The sequence below is a fragment of the Chamaea fasciata genome, unplaced genomic scaffold, assembly GCF_029207755.1.
Source record: "Chamaea fasciata isolate MVZ Bird 193981 ecotype frontalis unplaced genomic scaffold, bChaFas1.0.hap1 SCAF_6, whole genome shotgun sequence".
Taxonomy (NCBI): domain Eukaryota; kingdom Metazoa; phylum Chordata; class Aves; order Passeriformes; family Sylviidae; genus Chamaea; species Chamaea fasciata.
Genome location: NW_027094091.1, coordinates 26,804,522 through 26,819,766, shown reverse-complemented (window position 1 = coordinate 26,819,766; position 15,245 = coordinate 26,804,522). Strand labels below are relative to the sequence as shown.

At 36.5% G+C, this 15,245-nt stretch overlaps 1 protein-coding gene across 2 annotated transcripts in view; it reads left to right on the top strand.

The window, feature by feature from the left end:
- Positions 1-15,245, top strand: part of CHIC2 (cysteine rich hydrophobic domain 2) — a 31,453-nt gene that overhangs the window by 3,838 nt on the left and 12,370 nt on the right. For both annotated transcript variants that reach the window (XM_066185747.1, XM_066185746.1), the window contains exons 2-3: positions 3,347-3,401; positions 3,542-3,697. In XM_066185747.1, coding sequence (XP_066041844.1) covers positions 3,347-3,401; positions 3,542-3,697 — 211 coding nt within the window. The remainder of the gene's footprint in view (positions 1-3,346; positions 3,402-3,541; positions 3,698-15,245) is intronic.

Sequence of the window (15,245 nt, the reverse complement as noted above, 5' to 3'; positions counted from 1 at the left end):
CTTCGGCTTGCAGTCAAGACTGACAATTCTGAGATCACAAAACTACTTACAATGTATAGTATGCTTTTAATGTATGGAGTCACCCTTTTTTACTACTTGTGTATGGTGACAACACTGATGTCTCAAGCTCAAAATTATGCTGGTAGCTGTTTGAGCTAGCTTCAGCTTTGGTACCCCACCATGTATTAAACATTACCGCAAGCCTTGAGTACAGGTTCTCAGTATCTTTGCTTATACACTTCAGCTGAGTGTAACTGCATTGGTTGGAAGTTTCTGTGCCTCACTCTGCCTCAGTGTTTGTAATTTCAGATAGCTGTAGAGCTTTTCCAGTGGGGGTTGCTTTTGTCAGTCATGACTTTTGTGAGCTTTATGGATATTTTTTTGTGTTTGATGGAGCTGTCAACATTTGAATACTTCACAAATACTGATTTAATAAACTAATTACATAGTAAAGTGGTGTTACCTTTTAGTTTTGAGACTTGTGATGGCAGCTATGTATCTCGAGCTTGGAGTCATTCTCCAGGCTTATCTGCTTCTAAAATGTGTGTGAATCCAAGGGTTTTTTTCAGACTTTGGTTTCACTTCAACTTACTGGCTGTTTTAAGTAGGGCATGACACTTATCTGATAGGGCATAACTCGGACATTTACATAATTTTGCCTCAGCACTTAGTTTCATTCAGCAGTTTGAAGACAGTGTGGATGGTCCTCCTGGCCTGGAGTATTTGGCAGGATTTTCAATGGTAGCAATGATAACTTTAGTAAGTTAAGTTTCCTTAGTAAACTTGCCATATGTGTTTCTGTGTAACAATTCTCATTTTTTATTTCACCAGTTTTGAGAGACTTAGAGACTTGCAGAGCTACTCTTCTAGTTACAAATAGTGAAATATGGTAGATAACTTTGTTGTAAATAAGGTCTCCTGTGAGATCTTATTGCAGCTTTTCAATATACAAAGGAGGCTATAAGAAAGTTGGAGAGAGGCTTTTTGCCTGGGCTTATAGTGGCAGGACTATGGGGAATAGTTTTAAACACAAAGAGCATGGGTTTAGTTTGGATGTAAGGATGAAGGTGATGAGACACTGGAACAGGTTGCCCAGAGAAGGAGTGGATGCACCATCATTGGAAGTGTTCAATGGAACACTTGGTTCATTGGAAGTGTCAGTTGGATGCACCTTTGAGCAACCTGATCTAGTGACAAGGAGATCAGACTAGATGATTTTTGGTTCCTTCCAACATGAATCATTTTATCTTTCTATGGTTCTGCTGCCTGTAATCAATGATAGGAAAATTTCCTTCTTACTTTGCCTTAAGAGCCTCTGTAAAAGTCACCTACATCCTCAAACTGTAGCCCAGTGTGCTGCTGCAAACTTTGGCCACAGGCATTGCTGCGTATGGATTGCATGTAAGTCTGGCTCTTCCTGGTGTCCATTCTTCTACTCTCTGGCATTTGCAGCTGTGTGAGCGATGTACACTTCAGTATTGTCTTTGCTTTAGTGTCCGGGAACTTGTGTAATCTTGCTTCAAATCTGTTGGCACTGTTTGCATCAGTAATGTCAGGTGGAAACAAACCCAGAAGTTAACTACTTGCACCTTGTTTTTAGCTGCACTTTCTTTTAACTATTTTAAACCAATTTCTGACTAATTTCAGTCAGCTCTCTCTCTTGTGGGATTTGGTGATGAACACTCACCTTACCCATTGCCTTCGTGAAACTTTGCACTTTGGTCATATGTCCCCCTCAGCCTTCTTTTTTCCAGCTTAATGTCAGCCTTAGTCTATTGAGGCAGCTGCTTTATTCCCTTTATTATACTATGGCCTTCCTTCTCTCTGCCTTTTTCTAACTCCAAGTTCTTCATGAAATGTGGATGCCAGAGCCACACCCAGTACTGAATGTGTGGGTATATGAGGGTTTTATAGAGAGTCAAAATGATGATAATCACTGTCCCAGTGGTGCACAGTATTTTATTGCTATTTTGGGTGGCTGCTGCTTGCATTGAGCTGATGTTTAAGAGAATCATGAGTGGTAATAAAAGATCTATCCTGTGAGCTGTACCTGTCAAACTTTAGTTAGAGTCACATAAGCATAGTCTAGGATTCCCAAAATTCACCACCTTTTATTTATCTACAAAAAAACCTCATCTGCCACTTTTTGTCCACTGGGTTTTATGAGGTTTCCACAGTAGCTCTACCACATAACTGCCTATTTGCTTACTTGGACAAAGTTCTCCACTGGCATGCAGATCATTCAGTTCAGTAAGAAAAAAACAAACAAACAAAAAACCCCAAACCCACAACCCCAAAACTGGGAAGTACATAGCTGCCCTAGCTGCTCAATAACATATTGTGAAAGCAAATTATGTGTTTAAAATCTTCAGCTGTCAAGGCTCAGGAAAGCTTTTCTTCATATAACTCAGCAATGTGTGATAGGTGTTGCTGCTGCTATTTCAAGTCTTAAGCAGTTTCGTTTCTGATTTTTGTTTGTGGTATCTGATAGACTGCTCTGGTTTATATTCAGAATTTTTTAAATTACAACTTATATTTTACACTGACTGCTGTATACCAAATTAGTGGCCAGTCACATAGTGTTATTAATGATTTTTTTAGTCTGTATGGTCTCTACTAGAAGTTATTGCCTTGCCCAGATGCCAGAAAATACTCAGATTTTCTTTGAGGTTCATCTATTCATGAACCCAAGCAAACAGCTGTAAGGTAGAAAACATTTTTTAATAAATAAGCTGACACTCTTCTGATCTTTAGATCTTGTGAGACCGGTAGGTTCAATAACTCTAGCTCATTTCAAACTGCTTCACAACTTTACATTTATAATTAGCTATTGTTTAAGCCATGTTTTGTTACTTAGCATTTTGTGTTTTGAAACTTAATTTGAATTTCTTTTCTGAAAATGAAGCAGGTAGGTGTTTATTAAATTTTTATGCTTAGAACAGTTGTCTAGCACTGGATGAGCTTTTCTTCAAGATACATCCATACTGGTGCAGGAGAGAAGTAGTTCAGACTGTGGCCTTAAGTTGCTTCCCCTTTCCCCTTAAGTACTTCACTTACTTCACTTGACACTATTGCTTATAGGTTTTGCTGACTTTGGGGAAGAGCCAATAGAATCAAGAGAACTGTGAGAAGAGACTATGGGCAAGATGGTTTTCAGTCTGTGTACGATGGTGTATTTTTGTTTGTTGGTATAATTTTAAGAATTACTCTTAATAGCAAGTATTGTTTTCTGGAAATTAATGCTGTTACTGATATAGACTCTTAAGAATATTATGAGGTTCTTGTAATTTGTGGCATGGATTAGGGTTATCATAATTTTGGTACAATGTAAATTTTGTTTTTGCAGGTTTGGACTAAGCAACAAGTTTGAAGCAGAATTTCCTTCATCTTTAACTGGAAAGGTGAGTATCTTTGAATAGAAGTTTGGAATTGGAGTTCAGGTTTTATTACCCAAACAAGTATTTCAAGTATAGAGTACTGTAAAAGTAATAAATTACACTGCTGTACTAGTTTGTTTCTTCTTTTTTCATTTCCCTTGTAGGTTGCACCTGAAGAATTCAAAGCCAGCATCAGTAGAGTTAACAGTTGTCTTAAGAAGAATCTTCCAGTTAACGTGCGATGGCTACTATGTGGATGCCTTTGCTGCTGCTGCACTTTAGGTTGTAGTATGTGGCCAGTTATCTGCCTCAGTAAAAGGGTAAGTTCAATTATTAATATAGTTTTTGATAGTTAGAACTGTACTGGTTTTGTTCTCATTTTGGTGTTCCTTTTCTCCTTCACCATTAAAAACTGTTGCTAGAACTTACTTAAATCACTTCTATTTTGTATATTTTGGGATCAGTTGTCTGCTGTACTGGTTAAAGTTACCCCAGTCAGGACTTTGAGCTTATAACTCAATGAGAAGTAGTCGAGCTGAATGCCTCTTAGAGCCATCTATTGTAAAGCAATTATTGTTATTGAACCAACTTTCAACATACTCTTTAATAGTTGCATCTTTTCTGTGATGCACTGTTTGAGATTATCAGAATTTGGCAGTGAATGAGTGGGAGCTTGTTTTTGAGTAGCTTCTGATTATACTGTGGCCCCAAGGAGCCACATGCTTTTTGTTAGAAAGGCAGTTTTTAAAAATAATTTTTCTTTCTGAGTTTCTCTTCCAAGCTGTAGATGAGTAAGATGCTTTTTTTAACATGAAGAACTTGAAAATAGCCTTTTGTCTATGTACACATGGCACTTAGTGCATTGTTCACATCAGAAGCTCATTACACATGCCTGGTTTTCGCTTCCTTTTTTCTCAGTGCAGTTAATTAGACTACCCTCCCACCTCTTCTGTGTGTATAAAAATTGTCTTGGGCTAGTTCAATCTCACTACTTTACAGGAAGTCTGTGTACCACCCCATCATCTCCTCACTTTTTAGTACTGTTCTTCTTTCCATTTCATGTCATGCCTTGTATACATTCTTTCTTGTGTTATACCTCTTAATGCTACAGCTTTTTTACAATTCAGTACACTGAACGTTGTCATAATTTTCTTTATCAAAGTCATAATTTTTAACGTTAATAAGTAAAGGCATTCTAAAAAAACATTTATGAGACGAACATTGATTATAACACAACCTGTTAGCATTTTTGTATCATCTAACTGTCTGTGTTAAAATCTTAGTGCTTAGTCCCTTTAAGAGTTTACTAAAGGCTAGTTTTAATTGTATACAAAATAAAGGAGAAAAGCCTCCTGGTAAAGTTGGAGTCTGTGGAGAAAGTACCCAAAACAAAAATATTGCTGTCAGTGTGAATTATATCAATCCCTAAGTTTTTTATCTTCCAGCTGTTGCAAACTAGTAAGTATCCTGTAGCATGATTGTATATCCATAGCCCAAAATCTGCTAGAAGAAATTAGAATCTGGTGATTGCTTCAACAGATAAGCAGGTGACTTAATTAGTTTGCAGGGAAGTCCTTTACCATTCAAGGCCTAGCACTGTAGGTAACAAACACAAGGGAATCTTCCATTGCTACTGTCATGTTGAGCTTCTACATGAGAATGCTTCTGGTGTTACGAAGTGTGAACCATTTTTCTCACACAATGTGTGGGGAAGAAATAACAGGATGTAACTTGATCGGGGCTGATGTCACAAGCTCTCATCTTCTCAACAGGGTCCTCTGATCAACTCTTTATACATTGTTAAACAGTGTCAGAAAAAATACAAGGGCTTCTAGCATCTGGGGTCAGAAAACAGTTTGAAGCTCTGGAGAGAGATTCTTTGTGGGAACCTGGTGAAGCAACAGGTAGGGATGTTGTGTGGGATAAGGTAAAAAGGTAAAAAGCTCCTTCCAAAAGGATAAATCTGGGAAAAAAACCCCCCAGCCATGGATACTTTGTTCAGAGGAGGCTGGAAAGAGGATAGTGGTGTCATTGTTGCATAGAATGCATAAGGAGAGGACAGTCCTGGAAAGGGTATGAGCAGCAGGAGCATGGACACAGATTTGTGACTGAACTTGTGTAACTCCTCCTGGAGTATGGCCCAGACTATCAGTAAATGTTGGATTTTTCCTGTTAAAGTTGGTACCAGAAGACATTTATGGACCTTTGCATCTTTTTCTGCACTTGGATGTCCAGCATTAGTGCAACTTAGGACTCAGCTGCCCAAACAAATTATCTGGTACCACTGTAGATGGCACAGTGGCACTAGACACTGATGACGGTTTGATTATTCTTTCAGAGTAAAGGTAATTTAAATCAATCTGGAGATTTCAGATCAGCATCACTTGCGACTTGGTGAGTCTGCAGCTCGCCAAATGAACATGTACTTACAGTGTTGTTTCTCAGACAGAAAACTCAGAACTTAGTGTCTGTTGGGCATCTGGAGAGTATATAAGGAGAATTAATGAACTTGTAGTCTTAAAGACAAAGTGAAAGGGAAGAGACTGCTTTCCCATAGTACTCTTAATCTTGGAAATGGGTGGGAAAGAATATTTTTCTTTGGTAGAGGAGTTAAGGGGGAAAGCTGTGGAATATTTTTCAAGGACATGTTTGGAAATTCTAGTGTAGGCAAGCAGAAGAATTTTTAGTTATTCTAGTCAGGACTCCTACTTTCACTTACAGAAAAATGGTGAAAAGTTGCTGCCACTTCAGTTACTTGTATAGGTATGGGTGGATTTAACTTCATCTTGGTAGACTCAGAGCAGAAAAATATAAAGTGATATAAATCCCTTAAATCCCTGTTACCTGGAATTACAGGGTTTGAACCCTGTGAGATCTCAGTACTGAATTGCATCCACAAGCTTCTGCATAAAAGAAAAATCTTGGGACTTTCCATCAGTTTACGTCAAAGTGCTGTGACAAGTGCAGGAAACTAACAATATGTACTTTCCTAGTAGTGTAGATAGTAAGAGTGCATTGTGAATTACCTGGAGCTGCTCAGCAAAAGCAGCAGTTATAAGTAATACCTGGTTCATCTAGGTTCCTGTCTGTTATTTGCTCAGTAGATTCCAGTAGAACTGTGACAAGAAACAACTTCATATTCTCCCCCCAAAAAAAAAAAAAAAAAAAAAAAAAAAATCATTAATTTGCTGATACATAAGACTAATGTATTCGATGTGAACTGCTCACATTTGAATTCTTAAACTGCTTGTGCCTGACTTTACCTGTGTCTTGGAAGAGGGTTGTGTTGACCAAATTATCTTCCATGCTTTGACTTCTTTAGCTGTTCTTTCCCTGGCTGGAGTCAGCCATAAGTATAGTCACAACAGCCAGGATTCTTGAGGAAACTGAGGTCCATGATGATGTATGGTTGTTTTTTTCCCTTTAATTTTTAGATACAAAGAATTATTTCCCACTTGTACTCATACTGTAAGACAACTATAACAAATGATCAATAATTAATAGGTTGCTTCTTTTACATTACCTGCACTTGTCTGAGAAGTGTTGCCCAAAGAGCTTTGCTAGCTCAGCCCTGTTCTGACTGATTCCTGGTGAAAGGACAGTTACTGGGAACTGACTTGTGTTACATCCTTTGCTGCAGTGATCAAAAAAGACTCCCAAGACTTTACAATTAGAGAGTTTAATTTCTGAAGGCATGGTGGGAATGTTCCCATCCTGAAATTTGTGCAGATCATGTTTTAATTGCACAACAAAAATATACAGGTCTTCACATTTTCCCTTTTCTACTGAAATAAAAGACAAATTTGTTTTGTTGAATTACATATACAGTGTGCTAAGAAGTGGGAGGGTTTCTCAAGGATTTTATTAAATGTAACAACAGTTAAAACTATAGAATTGCTTACTTTTAATATGGAAGAGGAATTTTTCTCAGAATGACCAATGAAGAAATGTCTGTTTTAATGAGTCTGAATCAATCTATCCTGGTCTTCAATTGCTGGTGTAGTTTGTGGCTTTTTTTCAGAGAAAGATTTATTTAAATTTTTTTTTTTGATGATTCATGTAGACAAAATGTCAATTGCAGCATCAGAGTTAGAATAATTTTCTTAGTGGTTCTCTGAATGCTGTATTTTTACATTCATTTTTACCTTTCATTGACTTTCTAAATTCTAATATGGGAAAGATACCACAAATGTAAGTACAATTTCTGAAATTACAATTATTGAAAGTTTGTGTATAATGGGAATACGTGATTCTTTTTGTGGAGTGAAAAATAAGGTAATGGCTTGTCTCCTTAAATCAGCAGGTGCTTCAAACTAGGAATTTATTAAGCCACAGATGTCTGTAAGTTCAGTTGTTAGTTACAATTTTAATGTATTTCCATGCAGTGAATGCTTTCCCTTCACTGAATTTTTCTTTTCGGTGCTGATTTTGGAGTCTTTGTATAGTGTTGTTTCCTTTCTTCATTTGCACTGAGATATTTGGAAAAAGCCTGCTTCTCTTCTGCAGTAAAATAAGTGTTTTATTTGATTCAGTATCTCATTGCTTCTCTCCTTTTATGTGATCTTGATTTGATTTTCATGAATAAAAGCTGCAAGAAAGTTGCCGGAAGTACAGTCCCTCATTTGCAGATCTAGATCATAAATGATCTTAAGCAGTTTTACTCATAGAATGCACCATCTTTTCTGGGACAAATTCCAGGTTGCACAAATGAACATTAAGTCTTTAAATTGTTGTTCTTTAAATAAAAATAATGGCATAGTGAATTATAATTCAAAAAGCACTGCAGGCTAAGGTGCCCATTTGAAACCACTTTTTCAAATGAATTAGCACTCATTTTGAGTATTAACTAAATGCTGTAGTTCCTGATGGGTAAATAGAATATATAATTTCAACAGAAACAGTAACAATGAAAGCTATGATAGAATTGCAGTACTGCTAGATTTCTTAAAAGCTGGTATTGTACTAGTAAATTGCATGTTTCAAATGCTTCATGGGCAATCTCTTAAAATGAATAGAATTAGGTATTTAACAGTGTGATCTGTACTAATACTTTCAAGAGCGGTTTGTTTGTTTGTGAATTTACACAAAGCTGATGAATGCTGCTTAAGCTTCATCATTAGTTGTCACTTTCATAGCACTTCACATCTTCAGAGTGCTGTATAAACATAGCTAATTACAACATCCAAAGTATAAATTAAATATATGGTGGAGGAGCTGGAAAGAATTTTCTTAAATTCGATAGTCTTGTTTGTCAGTGGATGATACTGGTATTAAAATACATTAGGTCAGTTTATCAACTGATTTTATGAATATATTACATTTATTTTCATAACAGAAGAAAATGTATATTTTTCTCCTATGCCCATCTGCCAGGGACTTTGCACTGGAGGTACTCTTAATAGCATAATGCTTTTCTGAGGAATTCCGCAAAACAATTACTTGAGACAAAAGGTGCCTTATTTTTGGAGTATCTGTTATGACAGTTTCAACTGTAGTTCAGTTTGGAAGAATCTTTAAAATTGTAATGTATTTATTATGGTTATCCTAACCAGAGCGCATACGATGTCTGTGTTGGATCTAGTCAACTTAGTACAACTTTTTTTGAAGTAGAACTTGTATGTATCAAATATGTATTCTTGACCATTGTTTTCAAATGTATTCAGAGGTTTGGTGTTGTTTTGTTTTTGTTTTTTTTTTTTTTTTGTTTGTTTGTTTGTTTTTTGTTTTGTTTTTTTTTAAGTATTAACTATGAAATGAAACTTTGAAAAAATCCTAAGATTCAGGCCTGGTATATTTTGGTTTCGGTATTGTTCACTCTAATTTTGGTCAGAAGAGTCAGTGCACCATCCATATACTCCAGTAGCTAGGCTTGTAGAACAAATAAATGTGAAGTCATGATGTGTATACCTATGTGGTTAATTTTTTTCTGTATTTGCAATCAGATTTCATTTCCTTCACAGCAACCTCCAAAGCTTACCAGGTTTTCATGTGCTTTCCTAAAGGGTATAGTAGGGAGTTGGTGCACAGTAGGGTGTGGGGGCAGCTTGTTTTACCATGTCTTTTAATTTGCTGATTTGCTTGGTGGAGGACTGGGCAATAAGATTGTCATGAAGAATACTTACAGATAAAAGTAGATCACAGAAAGCTAGTTTGTTTCTTTATTGATCAAATGCAAACCCTTTAGTACTTCAAAAATATGTATTCTGAAGTTAAATTTGTGATTTTGTTTTTTTCTTGTTTTTATATAAATCCTAAATATAGTGTATCTCTGGGATGCTTAGTGAATATTCTAAATGCTGTTTAAAATTTAACTGCATTTCTAATTAGAATTATGTCGCTGAACATTTTAATATTAATAAAAACAATCCAGGTAAAATGAACATTTCCATGTTGTAGCCTCTTTTACGTTGTAATGGCTAAAGTATTTAAAGGGATCATGCAATGGTTTGGGTTTAGTGTTGCTTTTTGTATTGCTCTTCCTGTCCAGGTTGACATGTTCCTGAAACTACAAGTGTGAGTTGGGTGAAATTTGCATGGAGCTATTTTAAAAGAGCATGCTATAAATAGTCTAGTTAGTTGTCAGATTTGGAAATCAGTTTAGAAAGGAACATTTTTAGGATTCTGTCTTTAGCAACTTGAAGATAATCCCAAATAAAGAACATATGCAAACACTGTTGAGGAAGGAATTAGAAGGCAAAATTACCTGAAATTTATATGATAAAACTAAACTAAGTGGAAAGCTCTTGACAGAACAATAGCTTGTTAGGCTGTTACTGTAAAACAGAAAACCAGAATGAAGTTCTGGCAAGCATGAAGTAGTGACCCACTTCTGTGCCTCTTCTCTTGATTTTTCTCAAAGTACCCTAGGTCTGGAGAGTATTCAGTTTTCCACTTTATGAAAACAAATCACAATAAAATTTTATTTTCTGCTGAAGTGTAGCATTCTCAGTAACTCAAGCACTATATGTAAGGAAAGTTATTTAATGAAGAAAACAGTAGTTCAAGAACCATTACTGCTGACAAAACAGTTGTGAGGGTGAGGGAGGCAGTTCTACAGGAGAGAAGAGTGAAGGAGTTAATAAATCTTGTACCATACCAAACACATACAAAGTGTGAAGTGACCAGGTACTTCTAACTTTGTAGCTCATAAAAAAATTTTTTGCCGAATTTTGGAATGAATTACTGAATCTAGAACAATAGTAAGTTGCCAGATTTATTTTTTCTAATTTGGTAAAATGGCTACAGGATCAACCAGTATTTTTCTGATTCAGCCCTCAGATGTACAAGGGGCTGTAGAGGCTATCCCTTTGAGAGGGATCTTTCTCTTCAGCATGCAGCCTAGTGAAGTGATGGATTTTACAGTTTTCTGTGGAGTTTTGTCAAGTGGTGCTGCCTTTCAGTCTTTATGGCCATGTAGCTTCTCTCCCAGTCTTGGCCGCTGCCCTTAGACACTCCTAACAGCCAGAGTCAAAGGATTCTTATGTACTAATAAACTACACCTGGGAGTGTTCCTAGGAATTGGTGCTTTATAATTTGAACTCTTGGAAAGGTCCCTGGCAGCCTCTGGCTCTGTATTGTGTAACAAATCATAGGCATTATCAGAATGCTTCAGGCACTATGAGTGGTTCGGAGGTTATGAAAACTTACTGATAGAGATGTCAGCTGTTCCATGCCAGCTGGCTTGAAATGAATGGGAATGTTTCTGGGCACAGTTTCATTTCTTAGTAGAGATGTAACCAGAGATCCTTTAGCTTCTCAACCTACACTGGCCTTGAACTATTTTCTGTAGCATACTCCTGGTTATTTTGGAAATAAATGACAGGGACCAAAATGAACATCTCTGTAACCTTAAAAGAGGAGATGGAGGTGGAATTTTCATTTTTACGTTCATGTAAAGTTTCCCACAGAGAATGACACCAGATGTGTTATTTGGTGGAGATTTGATCCTATTTTCATCCCTGTTACGGTCAATTCCGCTTTACATGTTCATTTTCTGTGGCCTTTTCTGTGAGTATGTCCTTCAGCAGGAGGTGGATGCTTTAGATTGTCATGGCTAGATTTGAGTAATTTGCTTGGGAGGATCAGAACTTCATGGGTTTTGTTTCCGTATGATGATAGAATTAGAGTTAGAATTTAATCCTAGAACGAATGACTTAAAAAAATCTTTATTCAAAAGTTCAAGGAGCAACATGAAGTGTAGTCGTGATGCTTCATGGATCAGTTCAACACCTGTCTGCCTGTGAAATGTGTTTTTCACCACATTTCAAGGCCTTCTTAAGGGAAGTGTGTCATTTTTGTCAAGGTCAAGACTGTTTCTGCTACATCTCCATAGTATGAAATTTTCACAAATGGTTGCCTCTAGTCACTGTTACCTCTTTATAGAACGTAGCTAGCAACACTTAGTTGATGCCTTAGCTCAACTAAGGACAGCTAAAATATCCAGTGGCTAATTCATCAGTTAGCATCTTGAATCTTTTAGATTTTGTGTATTTGAGAGGAAACTTACAGAAGACTTTTATCAGCTTCTAGGAACTTCCTTTGATAGTTTCTCTTTGCTTAGAGTTTTTACTGTGAACCAAAATGCCTTTGGAAAATACTCGTTCAGTATCTGTCAGTTATTACATTGGTGATAATACAACATCCTCTCCATTTTATACCTGGATAATATACATGGAGTGTATGTTTAATGGCTTTACTGTTTTCTTAAACACTCCAGGAATTTGACAATCAAGGCAACCAGAGTAACCGAGGAAATCATCTTGAGTTTAGATATTAAAAAGTGTTACATGCAGTAGTGTCAAAAAACACTGAGCTTCTCCTTGTATCAGCAAATAGTTTGGTGGAAGAGAAATGTGAACCAAAATGCCTTTGGAAAATACTCGTTCAGTATCTGTCAGTTATTACATTGGTGATAATACAACATCCTCTCCATTTTATACCTGGATAATATACATGGAGTGTATGTTTAATGGCTTTACTGTTTTCTTAAACACTCCAGGAATTTGACAATCAAGGCAACCAGAGTAACCGAGGAAATCATCTTGAGTTTAGATATTAAAAAGTGTTACATGCAGTAGTGTCAAAAAACACTGAGCTTCTCCTTGTATCAGCAAATAGTTTGGTGGAAGAGACCTTCCCAGAAGGTAATTGGTGTGATTTGATTCACTACGCTTTAAATTTATCTCTTTGTGATGTACCAACCCAGGGTTGAGACCCGTACAAATGAGGTTAATTCATGGATCATGTGAGACGATATCCTCAGGGCTGTCTTCCAGAATGCGAAGTTTCATGAAGTACACTTGATGCCATCAGTTCTCCTGCTCCAGATTTATTTTGATTGAATTTCCCTTCTGTGTGATCTGGAGCTTTGATCTGTGCTTTCGCCTGCACTCCCTTCCTGCACAAAGTAATCGATATAGTAAGGCAACATGTAGCAATAGCAATCTTGTTGGACAAGGCAGTTATTTCAAGATCATATAAAAAGCACCAGACCTCTGCATTTATTTCCAAATATTCTTCATTCTGTTTAGTATAGGTTTGACTTGCTTTCTTGTGTGGATGCTGAAGTGACTTCTGGGATGAGCACCTGTACAATGATCTAAAATAAAAAATATCCTAGCCACCAATAAGAGAAATTATACAAAATCTCTACGTTCACCTGTGTAGTAGAACAGACACTTTTTCAAACTACTGTGCACTAAAGCAGGTAGTCCAGGATGTCAGGATTTGAAATCAGCTCAGGTTTCACCTTTGTGATCTTCTTCCCTTCACAAATAGAGAATTCCTTAGCAAGATGGGAATCTTACCTATTTGCAGTTTATATTGGTTCACTTGAGGTATAGTGTTAAAGATGAGGACGTTCTCAGCACAGATGTACATCATTCAGTTATATGTGCTCTGAATACAGCTTTGGCATTTTTGTGGTACGAGTATGGGCCTCAAAATTATCTTGGGGGATGTTCTGGCCTGTTGAAAGTGAACATATGTGACTCAGTGATCTTCTAACCTTCTATTTCATCATTTGTGCTGATAGCTAAATTACTTGGGTATAAGTTTTGTAGTCAGAATGAAACGAAATTCCTGGTTCTGTCATTTCTCTCTTTGAGTGAGCAGAGATATTATGGTTCTGGCCTCTGGCAGGATCCTTTGACTTTTTTTTCTGTGGTGTATAATACAAATTCTGGCCATGTGAGAAGCTAACAAATGTCTGCCTAGTGTTGTCTGTTTGTGTTTTGAAATCTAAGCTTAAAGTATATTTGTTCAGGGTGATACTCAAAACCAATAATACTTGATTGTGGTGAAGTTTTGTATGAAGGAATTTGAAAATCTCATGCCATTTATTGGACTAATAGTGCACTATGTATGCATATGTTTTCAGATGAGAAGTCAAAGATCAAATGCACGTATTGGGTGATTCTTTGGTTTTTCCCAAACAACTATGGATACAATTGTTAGTGGAGGATGGTGTTGTTGCTATCCATGTTGTTTCCCCACATAATAAAGACAAAGGGAGGTACTCAAATTAGCACCATTTTGGGAGTCATGCAAGTTTCTTTTGTTTAATATTACTAGTCATTCACTGATTTACAGCAGAACTTGAGGGGGCCTTGGCCCCTTTTCTGGTGTGGTTTAGTGCAGTGTGCATGTTCCTGGTCATGCACTGCCAGAGGGGCCCTGTTGCTGCACAGCCTTCCTGTCCAGATCATAATTCCATCTGGAGCTAACTGGATAGACATTGGAAGGATGTAACAGAAATTTTTTGCAGTTGATAATACATTCAGTACTGTGCTTGTTTCTGCATGGAAAGTTCATAGTCAGGCTTTTTTTTTAAAGATTTTTTTTTCTTACATGTTAGAGGGAAAAACTTTATGTTACTGAGTCAGGAGTGATAAGCATTAGTAAAAGTGTATTCTGTGCTGGGTTTTTTGGGAGTTTGATTTTTCAAAAGACATTGTTAAACATTAATATCTTTAAAGAATCAGTTATTTTACAGAAATATTTCATTAAACATTGCATCTAGACAGTTCAAGAGTTCTATTTCACAAAATTCTGTAGATTGCAGAAGACTATGTGCTTTTTTCATGAAATATGTTACAAAGCATACTTTCTTATCATTGGTATGCTGAAAAGTGTACTTAAATGGCAGGGTTTTTTTCTTTGCTCAAATATTGGGCTGGGTTTTTTAAGGAAAAAAAAAAAAAAAGCTGGATAGTATTAAATCTTCCTAATAAGCAATTCTCTCTTCCACTTAATTTGTGCTTTTGTTGTGGCTAACAAATAATTTGCTGTATGGGTTTTTCTGTACACCATTGATAGAATATACAAGCTTGTCATCCTAGTGTGCTGGAAATGCTACACTCAAATCAAGTGTTCCTTTCTGGTTTTGTATATCCTCACCTGCTCCTCACTGTAAATCATTGAGATGTCAAGAGCAGTGATTAATTAAGCTGCACGTGCAAGTGCTTTTTTTCACCTGTCAAGTAGGAAGAAAACTTACTATAGTGAATTGTCTGATGCTGTTTAATTAATTTCTTTTTATTCCATGCTCTGAGGTTTGCAGAAATATTTTACAGTCTAATTTTCATTAACATTTCTATATTAATAATATGGTGTGTTTGGGAGCTATGACTATCGCAGATTATACTGTAGGAATGGTGGGTAGTATTTAAGGCTCTAGGAAAATAAAGAATCACGGTCTCAAGTCTGCATGTGTTTTTATCTCATGCTAGTCAAATGACTTTAAACTGTCCTCTTGTTTGAATAAACCAATTAATAGTACCTATCAATTTCTTATTTATATTTATGTATTGTAATACAGATGTAATTTTATTGGAATTTGAAAAGCTTGGATGTTTTTCACAGTCTTTG